Source organism: Fusarium proliferatum (assembly GCF_900067095.1).
Source record: "Fusarium proliferatum ET1 genome assembly, contig: FPRO_scaffold002, whole genome shotgun sequence".
In the NCBI taxonomy this organism is placed as follows: domain Eukaryota; kingdom Fungi; phylum Ascomycota; class Sordariomycetes; order Hypocreales; family Nectriaceae; genus Fusarium; species Fusarium proliferatum.
The window spans coordinates 993726-1010751 of NW_022194791.1; the positions used below are offsets into that span (position 1 = coordinate 993726).

At 47.5% G+C, this 17026-nt stretch overlaps 7 protein-coding genes and 1 non-coding gene across 8 annotated transcripts; 3 read left to right on the forward strand and 5 right to left on the reverse strand.

Moving 5' to 3' along the window:
- Window positions 1–63: 63 nt before the first annotated feature.
- Window positions 64–1937, reverse strand: FPRO_03456 (uncharacterized protein; the record flags this gene model as incomplete). Its single annotated transcript, XM_031226330.1, has 6 exons — window positions 64–978; window positions 1023–1217; window positions 1266–1530; window positions 1582–1589; window positions 1647–1668; window positions 1735–1937. The coding sequence occupies 6 exons, from the start codon at window positions 1935–1937 to the stop codon at window positions 64–66; spliced, it is 1608 nt and encodes a 535-aa protein (XP_031076877.1).
- Window positions 1938–2752: 815 nt separating this feature from the next.
- On the forward strand, window positions 2753–3982 carry FPRO_03455 (related to 2-polyprenyl-6-methoxyphenol hydroxylase and related FAD-dependent oxidoreductases; the record flags this gene model as incomplete). The annotated part of the gene is made up of 1 exon (XM_031226331.1): window positions 2753–3982. The coding sequence occupies one exon, from the start codon at window positions 2753–2755 to the stop codon at window positions 3980–3982; it is 1230 nt and encodes a 409-aa protein (XP_031076878.1).
- A 180-nt stretch (window positions 3983–4162) lies between these two features.
- FPRO_03454 (uncharacterized protein) lies at window positions 4163–4536 on the reverse strand (the record flags this gene model as incomplete). Its single annotated transcript, XM_031226332.1, has 2 exons — window positions 4163–4297; window positions 4348–4536. The coding sequence occupies 2 exons, from the start codon at window positions 4534–4536 to the stop codon at window positions 4163–4165; spliced, it is 324 nt and encodes a 107-aa protein (XP_031076879.1).
- Window positions 4537–6692: 2156 nt separating this feature from the next.
- On the forward strand, window positions 6693–8519 carry FPRO_03453 (uncharacterized protein; the record flags this gene model as incomplete). Its single annotated transcript, XM_031226333.1, has 1 exon — window positions 6693–8519. One exon carries the CDS (start codon window positions 6693–6695, stop codon window positions 8517–8519), a length of 1827 nt encoding a protein of 608 aa, XP_031076880.1.
- A 305-nt stretch (window positions 8520–8824) lies between these two features.
- tRNA lies at window positions 8825–8896 on the forward strand. The gene has a single exon. It is a non-coding gene; the product is annotated as a tRNA-Gly (tRNA).
- A 269-nt stretch (window positions 8897–9165) lies between these two features.
- FPRO_03452 (uncharacterized protein) lies at window positions 9166–10396 on the reverse strand (the record flags this gene model as incomplete). Its single annotated transcript, XM_031226334.1, has 2 exons — window positions 9166–10215; window positions 10274–10396. 2 exons carry the CDS (start codon window positions 10394–10396, stop codon window positions 9166–9168), a joined length of 1173 nt encoding a protein of 390 aa, XP_031076881.1.
- Window positions 10397–12256: 1860 nt separating this feature from the next.
- Window positions 12257–13823, reverse strand: FPRO_03451 (uncharacterized protein; the record flags this gene model as incomplete). The annotated part of the gene is made up of 3 exons (XM_031226335.1): window positions 12257–13090; window positions 13151–13607; window positions 13660–13823. 3 exons carry the CDS (start codon window positions 13821–13823, stop codon window positions 12257–12259), a joined length of 1455 nt encoding a protein of 484 aa, XP_031076882.1.
- Window positions 13824–14877: 1054 nt separating this feature from the next.
- FPRO_03450 (trichodiene oxygenase) lies at window positions 14878–16790 on the reverse strand (the record flags this gene model as incomplete). The annotated part of the gene is made up of 7 exons (XM_031226336.1): window positions 14878–15195; window positions 15254–15364; window positions 15426–15740; window positions 15801–16007; window positions 16060–16321; window positions 16381–16441; window positions 16493–16790. 7 exons carry the CDS (start codon window positions 16788–16790, stop codon window positions 14878–14880), a joined length of 1572 nt encoding a protein of 523 aa, XP_031076883.1.
- Between the last annotated feature and the right edge of the window lie 236 nt (window positions 16791–17026).

The window sequence follows — 17026 nt, forward strand, 5'->3', positions numbered from 1 at the left end:
AACAGGTTTCTCATTTTGTTATTTCTAGTCGGAAAGCTTGGATTTTAAAGAATCTTACAGATTTTATGCCTCAAGTGGATGGGTACGTAGCAAACCATCTAGCACCTTGCCAACAGCCAGAACCTTTTCCTCCTCCAAAACCCGCCCCACGATCTGTATATCCACAGGAAGATGATACTTGACCATCTCTTGCATATTATCCTCCCAAAGGCGGGTATTCCACCCATCCAACTCGTTTCTCGGCTCGTGATCCCACAATGCATCAAGATCCCTGGCTTCAACTTTTCCTCCCGGAATGACCAAAGCCGTATAATCCAAAAGATTCCAGACCTTGGTGTATCCCACCCATTTGACAGTGTTGTGAGGCACAGCTGCATGTGGTAGAGCCGGCATTATAATGGCGTCCACAATTTTCCCCTTTTTGGAGAGGGTATTGTTCCACTTCTCGAGATATGCTTGCTGAAGTTCTCGCTTTCGTTTGTTGAGCTGCCAATAGTCATAAACCGATATAGGCTTTCCCCTGTTCACAAGCCTCTCCACGCTTGGGATAAAAGGCTCGCCTCCAGCCTCGACATCACGACGAATGTCTTCACCTCCATCGACTGTGAAATAGGCATCCATAACCTCTATGCACTCTGCGTGCAAGTCAGGCTTCCACATTACAAGCTCATGGCCATCAGCCGCAAGGGCAGCTGCAGCTTGTGCGAGAACCCTTACAATACTAGGGTGAGGCTTCACAACCCCGTCGTCGTACAATACACCGATTGTCAACTTGCTGTTCACAGTCATGTCATATTCAGACTGTCGCCATGGGATTGGCACGCAACGACAGTCTTGTTTCCAGGGTTCTTGAAGCATGACCCCTTTCGTGAGATGGTAAATGGTCGAAAGGGAGCGTGCCAAGGGACCGATGGAAGACGGGACATGCTCTTGTCCATCGGTTGAGACGGGCACTCCTCCATATGGCAATCTTGAGCTCTACATCGAGTTAGCAATGCTCTGAAAATGGCGAATCAACGTACGCTTGGCTTGAAACCATATAAACCCATCATAGAAGCTGGCATGCGGATGCTACCACCCAAATCTGATCCGAAACCCCCGAGGCTCCCATGAGAGTAAATCAACGCTGACTCCCCACCCGACGATCCTCCAGGCGTATATCCGGGAATGATCGGGTTCTCAGTCAAACCCCAAAGCGGATTGTCGGTTTCAGCCCACTTCTCAAGATTAGTATGAGCTGAAATTATGCCTGTTATCAGTCTTACCATTATGCTCTGTGGGAGATTTGTTTTGCAAATGATGACTGCGCCTAGCTTTTTCAAGATCTTTACTAGGACGGCATCATCGTGGGCTGGCTTGAAGGCTTTGCTTGTGTAACCAAGAGTGGTATCGTAGCATTTGACATTGAACTGGTCTTTCAGGCTTATAGGGATTCCGTGCAAAGGTCCTTTTGTTTTCTTTTCTTTGGCATAATACGCATCGAGCTCTTGGGCCTGCTCCAGAGCATCATCGAAGAGGATTTCGGTCAAGCTAGTAAATCATCAGGCTTTGGTAGTAGCAAGAGACTACAATGAGGCTCACCAGTTTGTCTGTTGGTAATATTAGCTACCTATGTATAGGGTTTACCAAATTGTCTTAGGTTCTACCTTGTTATGCGCCTCAATGGCTCTATCACATGATATGTTAGTATATATCTCTCACGGAATTCAACGATTGACTTTCCGTGTGATATACGCCAGGGTTACGTCTTCACTTCTGAGCTTTCCACTCGAAATATTATCGGCCAAGATAGTAATGTCATCGACTTCGGTGATGGCCTTGTATGCATCCCGACGGTCCTCTTTGTCTGGTAGGTTCTTGGTGACAAAAGCAGAGATGGCACGGGTCCGTTGGCGTCGCTTCTCTGCGATAACTTGTTGCCAGATTTTTGTCTCCATAGCGATCTGAATATCTAGCTATAAGGAAAGCTAGTGAGGTCGCGTATCTAACTGTCAAGGTTTAGAGGCTGTTGCGAAAGTTGGAAGTGGTCGAATAACCCCGCATATACCCGCACCCGTTACCCGCCGTCCGCTGCTTATGAAGATTTTCGGGTGCAACATCCGAATGCAAGTGATGGATGCTTGGCATATAAGTACCTACGCTATATTGATCGGAGCGCCTACTGTCGTGCTCGAGGACTGGATAATATCCCTAGGTTCGAGTTCTTGGCGTCACCCAGATAGAAACCCTCTGTTTCCCATAGAAGCATGATCTGATAATAAAGTTTGCCTTAAAGTCGAGCTGTCATAAGGCATGGGTATCGTGGAACCTCCGATACAACTCGGTACGCGACCACCAGTCAAGGTGATATCAAGTGACTCAATCTGCCTGAATAACTGACCCGTTCAATTATCGCAAGGCTCCTTAGCCTCAGAGTTTTGGCACCGTAAGCTCGGGCTAACTTCAGCTGAAACAACACCTAGAGGTGCTCCTGTCTATGATGTCATTGGCTGGTTTGGCGATGCCGCATATCCGTCGTGTTGCGTATGAGTCTTTGAAGGATTTATTGCGTGCCAAAGGAAGTGTATAAGAAGGCCACGGTTTCTTCATCTAAACATGAGAAAGCATCGCGCTCTTGCAAACAACCCCTTTTTTTTTATCTCTAGTCTACTGCGACCTTTGCAGAAAAACACCGAAATTTATCTGGAAGGGAAAACTTCTTCAAGAATACCGCAGCTTCTACGAATTCTTCGAACACTTACAACTGACTCTGATGGCACCATTGAAAGTGTTGATATGTGGAGGCGGCTGTGCCGGACCAGCCTTGGCCTTCTGGCTCACCCGTCTTGGACATCAAGTAACCATCGTCGAGCGGTTCCCAGCTCTACGCGCAACTGGTGCACAAATCGACTTCCGGGAACAAGGCATTGCGACTCTCAAAGTAATGGGGATTATAGATGAGATACGCGCCAAGCTAGTTGACGAAGCAGGCGTTGCTTTCGTCGATACCAATGGAAAGATCTTGGGAACAGTGCTCGCCAATACATCAGGCAAAGGCGCCCAGTCCATAACCTCTGAGTTTGAAATCATGAGAGGAGATGTTGTAAGAATCCTATACGATGCAACGAAGGAGGATGTTAAGTATATCTTCAACACAACTGTGGAAAGTTTCGAGCAAGATGAGAAGAGTGTACTTGCGCACTTCTCTAATGGGACATCGGATACCTTTGATATCCTCGTCGGAGCAGATGGTCAGGGCTCAAGAGTTCGAAAAGCTATTGGACCAGCGGATGCTCCGGATCCTTACCGAAAACTCGGTATTCACATGGCTTATTATTTCATCCCACGCGAAGAAGGGGACAGTAATATCCGCAGGACATATCAAGCATCACAAGGTCGAATGATATTCCGTCGGACGCACAACTCAACTGAGACTCAAGTTTATCTCATTCTCAAAGACAATTCTCCCGAAGTCTCCAGTATTCATCGAGGTTCTGTTGAGCAGCAGAAAGAGTTCTGGACACAAAGATTTCGCGGTGCAGGATGGCAGACAGACCGATTCCTGGAGGGCATGAAGACAACAGAGAACTTTTACTCCCAAGAAGTTGTCCAGGTTCAGACAGATACTTGGCATAAAGGCCGTGTGATCCTCCTAGGTGACGCAGCTCATTGTCCCTCTCCGTTCAGTGGCATGGGAACTACACTCGGTTTCATCGGTGCCTATGTGCTAGCGGGTGAGATTCAGAAGAACCCAGAGAATTTATCCCTGGCTTTCGAGAACTACGACAAAGTGCTACGACCATTTGTTGACGAGGTTCAGAATATCAAGATTGGGCTTATCCGGCGGGCTATACCTGATACTCAATTAGGTGTTACGATCATTCAGTGGATTGCTTGGTTCGTATGCCTTCTGAGAATTCCTTATCTTATTTCAAGGTTCTCGAGCGAGGAGAAGGCTGGTTGGCCATTGCCAAAGTACCCTGCGCTCAAAGCGGACAATTAAGATTATGGCGTATCTGCAGCCATTTAAGAGGTATTGGGCATTTCATACCTAATATCGAGCAACTCTACTCAGTCACAGCAGGACAACGCTAATAATACTGGAGAAACAGTATGCTTACTACTAAAGATTTTTAATTTTAGTTCTGGCAATTCAATTCCTATTCAATTGACATGATTCCATTTATTGAGGAACCTCAACGTCCTTGCTAGTATCAAGCTCCTCAAATCTTCTCAAGTCCATAGGCTTCTCCAGCAGGGGAATGACGTAAGGGTCGAAAGTCTTCCAGTATGGGTTCTCAAGATGATACTTCTGGCTCTGCAACACAATCAGCACATAATCCTACATTCAATCGATAAGTTACTTACGGTCTCTTGCTCATAACGCTCAACAATGGTGAAAGCCCGTCGGTCAGCGGTGGATTGCATGACGTGCCATGAGAGGGTCTCCTTGTCCTTGGAGTAGACGCGGCTAGCCTCGATGAGCTTGGCGGTGAGCTTCTTGAGCGACTCCTCGTCGTCTTTGGCGTAGAGGTGGACAACGATTGTGTAGACCATTTTGGCTGATTTGATGTGGATGTGTATGGGGATATGGCTCGTGAGTGTTGAGGAGGGGTTGCTGAGCGTATTGGTTTTATGGTTTCTGCTAGGAAGTGGGGATCATGTGATCTCCCCACTGATCGACTGATGCCAAACGAGATGCGCGATTACCGCCCTCGAAGTGTTTTGAAGGATGAATTGTTTAGTCTGAAAAGAGTACCCAAGACTTGAAGTGGTAGTGTAATAGGTTTCTACAGTAGCCTCAACGGTATGTTGTCAAGTGTTCTAGGGTAAGCAGTTGAATTGGGACATCAGTACAGCAATAAAGACAGCATTAAGGGCCATCGCGATTATAATAAAATTCTCATAGATAGATACCTAGAATCTAGTAAGATGAGAACAAAAATTATTAGACTTTATGGTTTCTATAAAATATAGAAAGCTGTTGTTTCCTTCGTTCTGTAACTGGTTGATTAACAGAAAGGTAACAGTACCTTATAGTGAAAAGCTCGGAGAAAATCGACACCATATAAAGCCAAGCTTAAAGAGTTCCTGTGAGGTTTATGCATATCCTCACTTTAACCCATAGAGTTTAAGTGGTACGCCTGGCATCTCATCTTTCAATCTCAAATATCTTACCGTAGAAACACTAGTCAGTGCTTTGATGTTTTGAAAATTCACCAACTCCTTGGGTTCACGCCACCAAACAATGTCGTCATCACATCTTTCCTAGAGCAGAAAAACACAAGCTGATTTGCGCCCAAAGATTCTCTGGAACCCGTATGGAAGCTTTTCACTAACCTAGTGCGTGCATTGCACCCATCCCTGTCCCCTCCGATGGTCGCCCGCCAAGGAAGATCTTTCAAGGATCCACCAGTGCCGCCTCACCGAGACCGTGCATGACTTGATCCACTGGGAGCCTCACGGCACTTATCTATCAGTGGGTCAAGGGATCATTCCGCCCTGGATCGGAATTTGATAAGAACAAACAGTGGTTCTTGTTTGCAGGATGCAACCGTTCCTCAGACGTTTTTTCTGGAATTCTGACATTTCATCATTTTAAGTTTACCAAGAGAATGGATGGCTTTCTCCGGGTCTCTTCTCCAAGTTTTGAATGTGACGTGTAACGGTGTAGAATGTAACTCGGCCGAGTTGTTGGTTGGTTGATGAGGAGAAAAAGAAAGGGTCCTCATTTCACTGCAGTAACACACGCGAGCTGAAAAAACAAACCTTGCATCGAATGATAGAAACTTGGAATCGCCTCACTAAGACTCAGGGATCGGAAGCTCAACACACGATCCTCGTCCATATGCTGATGAATAGGAAGTCTTGGCGATAGGAGGACTCTCCTATCCTCGTCCCCCCCAGAGCCTCATGACAGAGGGATCTAATCATCATGGGAACAACATCTCGGCACGCGAGTCAGGCCAAGGCTCGGAGTCTTGCAACCTACCGAGTGAGAACTCTTCAGATTGATGTGACGCAAGGCATCATTTATACGCTGTAGAGCTGTGAATGATCCACTGTGCTATCACCACGGGAATATGCCTAGCAAGGTATGAAAATTTTAATATCTGGATCGTGTTTTGATAAGTTAGTTATAGGAGAGGATCTGCCTTAACACCGAGTTATCTCGACTCGACGTCATATGTTCTCGGACCGAGACCCACACCGAGCGGACCGGTGCTTCCGGACACTCCGCCGTCTTAATTGGAATCTCACCTTAAGCCCGAAAAGGCACCGCCCTATCGAGAATATGAAAATGGCCACCGAGTTAACCATCGACAAGTCTCAATGTCAAGCCTTCAATTAGAATTCCAGAAGAAAAAGAATTGTTCTAGTGTATCTTGCCCCTGGAACTAGTGTAGTGCAATACATCATCTATTGTTCATAACAACAAACATGAGTCGTGATGGGAAACCCACAGAGTCTCGGCGGCTTCGTGGTGGTATAGTGGACCAACACCACGACTCCACACCTCGCAACGACCAAACATGCGCGGAAGTAGACAACGTGCGATGATAAGACAAGTGGGAAGACGAGACAATCGATGTCATCATACTGGGCCAGACGAAATGATGCCCCAAAACTCTTTTATATCTCTTATCTCTCTCTTCCCCTGAGTCAACCTTCCCTCTTACCGCACGCTCTCTTCTTATCACACCCAACCCATCATGTCTAATTATATCCCGTCTTTCTCTGCGCCTAACTCAAGGCCTGGGTCCCCTCTGCCTCTGGGGTCACCGTCTGCTTCAAGACCTACGAGCTTCTATGCCAATTCCAGAGCGAATTCGTTCGTGGGCACGAGACGAAACTCTGCTGTTCCTCCGGCCTCGAGAAAGAACTCTGTTGCTGCTCCTTCGAGGAAGAATTCTACTGCGCCCCCTTCAAGAAGACACAGTGAGGATAAGGGTGCTTCGGATCCCGAGTCTACAGACCTTGAGGTTCTGAAGAATGAGAAGGGCGAACCCCTTGCTGGGCGTATTGTTGGTGGTAAATATGTCGATCCAAGCAATGAGTCCGTCGACCCGGAATTTGGGGCTATCAAGACTGTTGATATCGATATGCCTCTTACGTTGACGGAACTTGTGAACGAGAAGGGCAAGGAATACATCGTGCTTGGTTTCGCGACTGGCGATAAAGAAAACCCTTTTAACTGGAATCCTTGGTACAAGCGATCTATATCAACTATTCTCAACCTGATGACCTTGTTCATCGGTCTTGCTACAACTGCCTACAGCTCAGGTATTGCCAGCATGTGTAAGGACCTCGATGCCCCTAACATCAAGGGTCAATTGGGTCTTTTCACCTTCAACATCAGCTGTGCTGTTGCACCCATGGTTCTAGCCCCCTTCTGTGAATTGGTCGGGCGCAAGGTTGTCTACGCCGGTTCCTTCCTGTGCTTCTCTCTCCTCTTCATCGGTCTCGCTCTCGCCAAGGACATCGACACCATCATTGGCCTTCGACTCCTCCTCGGTCTCTTCGGCTGCGTCGGTACCATTCTTGTCGGCGGTACTTTCGACGACATGTACGAGCCTCACCACCGAAGTCGACCTATGGCCATGTTCAGTTGGGTCGCTATCTTCGGAACCGTTGCTGCTCCCATCTACGCTGGTTTCATTGACCAGGCTATTGGATGGCGATGGATTGAGGGTATTCAGGGCATTGCCAATGTTCCTCTGCTACTCGTTATCTTCTTCTACTTCCCTGAGACCCGTGGTGGTGTCGCTCTCCATAAGCGGGCTAAAGCTCTCCGACAAGCTACTGGTGATGAGCGCTACGTCTCGGCTGGTGATATCCTGACTCCAAGTCTTCAGGCCATGCTTAAGGCCAGTTCCGTCAAGGCTATTCACATGTTGGTCACTGAGCCTGTCGTCTTCGCCTTCGGTCTCTGGATCGCCTTCTGCTGGGCTGTTGTCTTCCTCTTCCTCTCGGTTATCCCCATCACGTTCCAGGAGCACCACGGTTGGGGCGAGGGTGTCAGTGGCCTTCCCTACATCTCTCTCTGCATTGGTACTACCCTTGGCTGGTTGGCTCATCACCTCCAGATGCGCAAGTTTGACCGTCTTGTCGCCGACCCCAACGTCAAGGTCACCCCCGAAGCCCGTCTCTACGGCGCCATGTACGGAGCTGTCTTCCTCCCCATTGGTCTCTTCATCTACAGCTTTACCCAATACTCTCATGTCTCTTGGGTTGGTCCCGCAATTGGTCTTGCCCCCATTGCCTTTGGTATCTATTTCGTTTTTGAAAGTACCTACAGTTACACCGCTGATTGTTATGGTGAGAGCTCTTCTTCTGCCATTGCTGGTCAGGGTCTTATGCGAAACACTCTTGGCGCTGTTACGCCTTTGTTCGCCAATGCTTTCTTCCACAACGTCGGAAGTCAGTATGCTGGTCTCATCCTCGCCTTGTTTGGTACTGTACTGAGCTTGATCCCTTTCGTCATGTTTAAGTATGGATATAAGCTCCGAGCTCGCAGCAAGCTGGCTATTGAGATGTAATTCTGCATGTATAATAGAGAATCCGTCTATGATCTGGAATGAAATAAGAAATAGACCGTATTAAAGTTTCGAATGTTTATAAATAAGACTGAATGTATAAGCCCCATAATTGCCTAAAGATAAGTAAATAGAGAATTGGAAAACTTTATTGTGACGATAAGAGATCTAAGTAGGTAGTGATTGTGTAGAAAGAGTTTAGAAAACGGTGCAATATATTTAGGTTCTCTTCTTCAAAATGTGAGTATATAATTCTATTTGCAATTGCCATCTCCAACAAACACCAGAGGCATCGCCTCAAATCACCAGCGACCGTGGTGTAGTGGTTAGCATTAACGCCTTCCAAGCGTTAGAGAGGGGTTCGATTCCCCTCGGTCGCATTTTTGGTTCTCATGTGTCCTATCCCTGTAAGGTATACTACCCCCGTAGTGATAGTGCCGTGTTAGTCCAACACCAGACTTCCGTTTCAGGTTAATTCATTTTATTTAATATTGCTCTATTTATGGTTTTTTTTTCTTACTTAACGTAAGTGTTGTTATATTGTGGTTTACTTATAACTGCCATGTCGGACTCTTAATTTAGACTGATGGTTCTGTATACTTGATTTAAAGCACTATCTATTGGCAATGCTATTCTATCATATTTCCTACTAATGCTGCCAGCCAAACATAACGCCCGTGAAGCGCAATTGGACATCCTGAAGCAGTCTCCTCTGAGCAAACCACTGATCACCATCTAACAATTCACTGACCTTCGCTATCAACCGGCCCAACCTTCTCATCCTCGACATCCATAAATTCCTTTTCACATGACTGTCATCGTCGCCATCCTGATTATTTGCCATCTCATATACCGCTGGTCGATATTCAACCTGCTGGTGGTCGGCTTGGAGGTCTTGGTCCTGTAACTTGAGACTGTCAAGCAGCTTCGCACAAATGTCGATGAGAAGGATGACATTCCGTGATTGAGAAGGGCACTCTGAACAATGAAGCATCTCTTCGCACCTTGATATAGCTGACTTTTGAGCCTGTATGGACTTTTGAGATGTGGGGTGCTTAGAAGAGACGTTGATTGTGAGGGCTTCCCAGGTTTCCATGGGAGTGATCGAGCATTGACAAGATGATATTCTATCGTCCGATGGGCCCTGGTCATGGAGTTGTCCTGTCCTTGTTGGCCAAGTTCCACTAGTTGATATTCCCGACTGTGGGAAGGGGAAACTATCATGTGGATAGAGATCCTCATCAAGCATGGCTTCTAATGGAGGTGAAGTCAGAAAGCTACCGGGCGAGTTCAAGGCTTGGTCCATGCTGACGGTCATATCGAACGTTGTGTCATGACTGAAGTCTCTAGAGTTTGTAGGAGTTAACGATATGTCTTGTGGAGATCCAAACATAAATTCAGACCAATCCGGTTCCATGTGATGAAGTTCAGAATACATTCTCTCGGGCTCCTGAACTACCGCTTCACTCATGTTGGACCTTTGTAGATTTCCGGAATCGTCCTCGGCGCTATAGGATGCATCGGTGAAAGGAGTCATCAGACCTCCAGATCTCGATCCAGTCGTCTCTTTCTGTTTCACCTGTCGCCTTCCTTTGACGGAACCAAAATTATGCTCGGTGTCACTCTCGGTCCCGTATTCGCACTGCAAGTCCCGACTACGACAGTTTCTGCAGCCATCAGGTTCACTTGTGCAACGTATCTGTCACATTGGACCAGGTTAGTGCATGAACTTAGATGACGGAGCGGCTGAAACATACCTTTCGGGTACGGCAGGGATTGCAAGCAGATCGTCGAGGCTTTCCATTTTGAGCTTTTTCAAATGGTGGTCCTGTGGGGAGGACTACATATGAGTTGCTGTTCTGCTTCCAAGTGTTGAACATGGTAATGGTGTAACGAGGGGGTTGCAGGTTGTAATGCTACCACGAGCGCAGAGTTTATATCAAAATTTTGAGGTATGCTGCTTGCTAGTAGTTGGTAAGATTCCCATCGCCTAAGGGGTCCCCCAGAATGATTGCGTATCCAGTAACCCGAGAGGACTGAATATACGACAACATGGATCTACATAAGCGAAAACCACCTCACCCACCCCGCCGCTTCCTGTGATAGAGTTATGTGGGCCATACGGCCTGTTGCTGAGCCCGTCAAAGCGTAAAAAGGGCCGCATCTGCCGTTGGCTGTTACATTCTACGAATCCTGAGCGCTTCATGAATCTCGAGGAGGAAAGTGATCAACGAGACCCAGTTAACATAGGACCCTCCTTACCAACTCCGCCGCAACTGCAGAGCCCCCCACGGGGCAAAAGCGTAATTCGTCAGCGCTGTAATATCTTACATGGTGAGAATGTCTCAAAGCCACAGCATTTATAATCACCGCAGACTGTTTGCTCCGTTTGAGACTCTTTTCGTAGAAACTGTCCTACCAGTCAATACTCTATTACACTTTCTATTATATATCACGCCTTGGTTGTGTAAGCGAGACAGTCCACGCCAAGACTAGGAACTTTTGCTGCAGTACGGAGTATAGACGGGGCTTGCATCCTCATACGACTCTATGATTTACTGGCATTCAGATCCGCACAGATAAAGCCGCAGAACCGAGATCCTACTGGACCCCTATGACCTAAAAGAGAGGTAAATAAACCAAGCATATATCGGAAGAAATTTGGTAAAACGCAACCCCATTTGCCACAATAAGTCGTTTTGCGGAGGTATAAGCCGCAGAAAATAATACAAGCATTTCAATCCTTCAATCCCGGGGTGTCAGCCCAGAGCGCGAACTATCTTAGAACTAATCTAAACGCCGGGACTCGGAGCCGATACGGCCCGGCCCGTTTAACTAATGCCAGAGCTAGGTAGTTGAATACTTACTAGCCATATATCTCTATTCTCTCGGTCCTTACTCTCAATTATGGAGGAATGAAAAACTTCGGTAATCTGAGGCTGAGGTTCACATAAACTCCCCATATTGACTTCATGGACTGCAGTGGACCTTGACGCTCGTTGACCCTCCGGATGGTGTTGTTGCACCGTTCGCCCCGGCTGCTGCACCCGAGGCTGTTTCAGACGTTTCTCTGGTGCTTTCAAACGCTTCTTATTGGCCCGGTCACCAACGCTCTGACTGTAGGATGGACCTTTTTTTGGCGGCACTGGTCCACGCGTTAGGTTGCGGCATACATGCATGGATCATAGTGGCACGGCACATACGGACCATCAACTGCCTGCCCGAAGAAAGTCGGTGCAAGTCTAGTGTGGACCCTTAGGTCTGATTCAGCCTATTCATGTGTGTGACTCTTATTGGTTCTGGGTCCTCGATAAGCCCACTAGAGAGGAGGAGATAAACAGTTGCCGGATTTGGCGACATTCAGCGATCAGAACTAAACAGTAATCACCGGGAGTCATCCATCTTAGTTGCAGTGGCTCAGGCGTGAGATAGGGCGTATCTGCGTATCTGACGATCATTTATTCATGAATAGCGAGGCCATGTGATCTTACACAATCAAAGCGTCTCATGCTTCATGAATGAGTCATATTCATAGCTACCTGATGAATTCACAGATGCAGCTGAATGACCCAAGAACCTGTCTTTAACACTTGATATATCGTAGAGTAGCCTCATGTTACACTGATAGTTCTTCCCAGTTTTTAATTGATCTTATTACAATGGATATAGGCTATCAAAGGATAATAGGTGGCTGAAACTGCCATGAATAATTATACATAGGTCTGTCTGACTGGCTTGACTTAAAAGTCAGTCCTGAACTTGGGACTCTGTCGAATTCTCCCGCCATATTGATAAAACAACCATGGAAATGGCGCAAGAAAAAGCACGATTAAGCCAAGAAGCGTATTTCCCCACCCCAAGCCCATACTGTCGTAGAGCTGTAGTCCACAGAGAGGAAGAAGGGCACCCAATACGCTTCTCAGTACTGTGTTGGCCGCTGTGACGGAAGCAGCATAAGTCGTGTACATGTCAACCAAGTATGTCTGCACACTCATAAAAATACCAAGCATACCGAATCCAACGATGCCAGTTCCAATCATCGGGGCAATCCAATGAACCTGCTTGTCTGCAGTCCAGCCATAGCATATAAGACCCAACGCCATAGCTAGACCAGTCGGTACGCTGATGATGGGGTGCAACCGCTGTTCAGGCTGGTGTTCAAGACCTTGGGCTTTGCGCTTCTTGATCAAGTTATCGCTGAGTACTCCGACATAAGCAAGTCCCAGGATATTCCCGATACCGCCAGGAATAAAGGACAAGCCAGCGCCTATGGAGTTGAAGCCATAAGCGTCTTTGTAAACGAACGTAAATGTTGTAAGTAGGATGTAAAAGATACCGTACACCACGGCGAGGTAGACACACATCGCCATCACTATGAAGCTGAGGCAGAACATGCGTGTTGGACGGATGATAGCCGCCAGAAAGAGCTCTCTTGCGGTGCCTTTCTCCTTCGTGCGAGGCTGATACAGGTCATTCCCTGTCTCTTCACGAAGGCGTTTGGCCTTTCTCTCGAGAAGTACTGGCGCGTAACTTTCTCGTAAGATAAAGAATGATGCCGGAACAGCAACTCCAGACTGGCAAAAAGGTTAGACTCTACTGTACAAAGGATCATATCAATACTTTTCGAGACTTACAACAATAGTGATGATCCAGAACACCCATCTCCAGCCCTTGGCCTCAACAAGAAACCCTGCGCATACCGGACCGACGACGGGACCTGTCAATGGTCCTAGGGACCAGAGGGAGATGGCGCGGCCTCTCTGCTCCGGTGGCATCATATCAGCGATAGAGCCGCTGCCACAAGTGATGACAGCCACGCCGGATACTCCAGACAGGAAACGAAATGCCATAAGCATGGGCACTCCATTCGACAGAGCGCAGCATGCTGAGAAGACTACAAAGAGACTGTTGCAGACGTGGTATATAGGTATGCGACCGTAGAGTTCGCTGAGTGGCGCGATGAATAAGGGCCCGAAAGCAAAGCCAAGGATGAAGATGGATACTACGAAGGTTGCTTCGGTGTCGTTTGAACTTCCAAGCTCTTTCATTATTTGGGGTACTCCTGGTGCCATCATTGACGATGCGAGTGGCCTGCACACTGGTAAGCGACGTTCCTCTGCGAATACTATGGGAGGGTACATACGTCAAGAAAGAGAGGAACGATATCGTGGCAATCATACCCCATTTCCGACCATTTGACCAGCTCATGGGGTTTTCTGGGTCGCGATCAGCTGGCTCTTCCCACCAGACCGAGTAGGCATCGTCATTTCTTGTCGCCGCAGGGCCTGTTTCTACCTTAGACTCCATCTTCGAGGGCTGCTATACTGGGTTTGTGAGCCAGAGCCTGTTTTGCTGCGATGTAAGCGACTTTACGATAGGTACAGCCGCTCCAGTCAACGTCGGTTGAGAAATGTCATAGGCTTGGCCAAGGCAAAGGATTTCTAATGCAGCCAAGCAAAGCAGACCTTTGGCCCAAGTCAATTGTCAGCAACATGAAGGATTCTATATTGCGAGAAGGGGGAAAAAAAGCGCAGTCAAGCAGAAGAGGCAGACCTTTTTCCCTCCTGTTGGTCGTGTTTTGGCGATCTTTGTCTTACATGGATGTTCGGAAAGATACCATATATAGTATAGTATGCCAAGATGCAGGGATACGACATCGAATTGGAGTATTTCCGTTGGATCAAGGTAGAATATTATGACGGAAAGTCACCTGATGGAGTACAAATACGAAAATGCGGTGGTGCTCGGATAGTGATCGTCGTGGAGTGTTGGTTCCGTCTTACTCCACACATCGTCAATGGGAAAATGCCCAGGCGCGTCTAAGACGAGGTCCAACACAAAGGCATAAGCACGGAGTAGTAAATGAACGAACTGGAAGTGGATCACTCAGTGGATGATCTGATCAGTAATGTCAGTCTCGAAACTTGCGAATGTCTGTTGGGAGTGTGCTGAAGAGCCAGTGATGTGCAGAGATCGCGACAACGCGTCGACAATTCCTCTCGGCACGGAAGATATAGCGGAGTATTATCCTCTATCCACTTCTGAACGTAGAATTTTTGTTCTTTAGAGGACCAAATAATTTAAAGTCCGATAGTGATCGCCTCCCAGACCTGATTGTGTCAAACGCCAGGAAATTGCAACCGTGGAGATTACAATAACAAAACCGTGCCAACCGCTCAGGATCACCGGAGGTAAATACAACAATAGCATGTAAAAAACGAGATTAAAATTTTAAATTCCAAATATTTATTCCATTCTAAGCTAGAGTACCTCTTTACTTTAAGCCGCCATCAATATCCACCTATTTGCAGCCATTCCCATCAAATTCACTAACTCTCCAGAAAGCGGCCAACAGGTGCATTTACCGAAGCCCATTGACCTTGATCAAAACATCGTCCTCAATATGAAGAGCAATGTAGTCCTTCCAACGAAGCGTGCCTTGGTCCTTGTCCTGCAAACTCAGGTCGAATCGACGAATTAGGTTCCCGAGGAAGACGTAGGCTTCCATGTAGGACAAGTTTAGGCCAACGCACATGCGCGGTCCTTTGCTGAACGGAATCAGGTTCTTCTTGGAAGCCTTGTCGCTATTGTCGAGCCATCGTTCAGGCATAAAGGTTTCGGGCTCCGGGAAGAGGACTGGATCGTAGTGGATCAGACGCTGGGCTGTTGAGACGGAAGTCTAAGGGGCCATGTCAGCGAGGACTGGAATACTCAGTCAAGGTTATGGGAATACTTACATCTGCAGGTAGGAAGTGGCTACCGTACTTTGTTCCTCCAGATGGCACCAGACGGGTAAGGATGCCCGGAGCTGGGGAAGAGATGCGAAGAGTCTCGTGAATCACAGCAGTCTAGAGATATCACAGTAAGTAAACCGACATCAGAAATTGGACTGTTGTAGATCGTACTCACCAGATAAGGCAGGTTCATCAGGTTTGGATACTCCATCAACCCATCGCTGTTCGTCTCAACAGTGCGAAGCTCCTCCAGCATCTTCTTTTCAACCTCGGGGTTCTTCAGAATACACCAGACACCATAAGTTATGGTCGTCACCGTAGTCTCTGTGCCACCTATGACAAGTGAGAATGCTTCGTCGACCAGTCCCTTGGTTGAGCGATCGGGTTCAGCGTCGAGAATGGCGTCAAAGACGGTTTGACGGCCAGTCTCGTCGGTGTAGACACCATTCTGATGTCTCTCGCGCACTTCGTTGGCCCATTGAGCACATTGCTACACAGTGTTAGCCTTGTTCCGAAGTCGGTGCTGGAAGCGAGAATGGACTGAACTTACGTTGCGGAACTCGACGAATCCTGGAATTATGTAAGTCAAAACGTGCGTGGGAAAAGACTGCATGATCTTTCCAAGCATAGGGAAGTGCTTGATGAGACTGAAGCTATGAGGTAGAGCGACCATCGAATCGACTAGTGCCTCTGTTCCTTCTTTTCCCTGGGTACAGCCCATATCTTTACCGAAGCAAAGCTTCATGATGATGTCCATCTAGGCGTCTCGTCAGCAGGCCACAGCAAATGGCGGGTGTTGGGCGACATACAGCAAAATTCGACTCAAGTCGCTTCAAGCTAACAGGTTTCCCGGTCTCATACGAGTCTCCAATCTTCTTCAGTGCACCCTTGATGATCTGAAGAGCCAGAGGAGAGAAATCTTTGATGGCGCGGGGCGAGAACATGGGATTGACAATGCCACGGCGGACCTTATGGGCTGCGGGATCCATGATGAATGGCAGGGCGTCGAGTTCACCGGCGAATCTGAACATGGCAGGCTCCTTGAGGAACTTTGTTCCAGTAGAGTACACCCTTGAGTGATCCCAGCGGTTAGTGGTATATGTATGCCATTGGGATATTTGCGTGCTCACTTGTGGTAGAAGTTTGGGTCATTGATGTGTACTCTGTTAGGGCTCATTCGGACAATTGGGCCTGCGATTATATCAGCAACCAAAACACATATACGAGGGTACTATCACTTACCATATTCCTCGTGAAGTCTTGGATAGTCCTTAATGTAGTGACCATCGAGAATGACGTCCTGGTAGAACTCATACCAGCTGGTCGCCGCCGCAATCTTAGGCCCTGGGACGTTCCTAAGAGGATGCAAGAAGAGACGATAAAATACCATCCATAGCCAATAAAGCGCAAAGCTTCCAAAGCCTAAAGCAGTATAGTAGATGATGTTCCATGAAGGAGACGTTGGCGACCAGATACGTGCCGACAGGAAGCCAGTGTTGAACAGGGCTTCACGTGGAATGATGAGCTTGATGGAAGACATGGCGAAGGTGTATTTGTCTCAGTAGCTTTTGTCTTTTCATCTTCATGACTCTTTTTCAAGCCCTTTTAACTAGTTTATCTGTCGTAAGGAGTTGGTAACTTCGGTCTATGGCTATGGAGAGATCTCCCGAATAGGTATTTTTCCAGCTCCGTAGGATGCCGGGTCGCAGATCGTTGGCTGACAGAGAGCGGATATTCCCAAAATGGCATCTTTTCGTGCTTACACTCCCAAGGCGA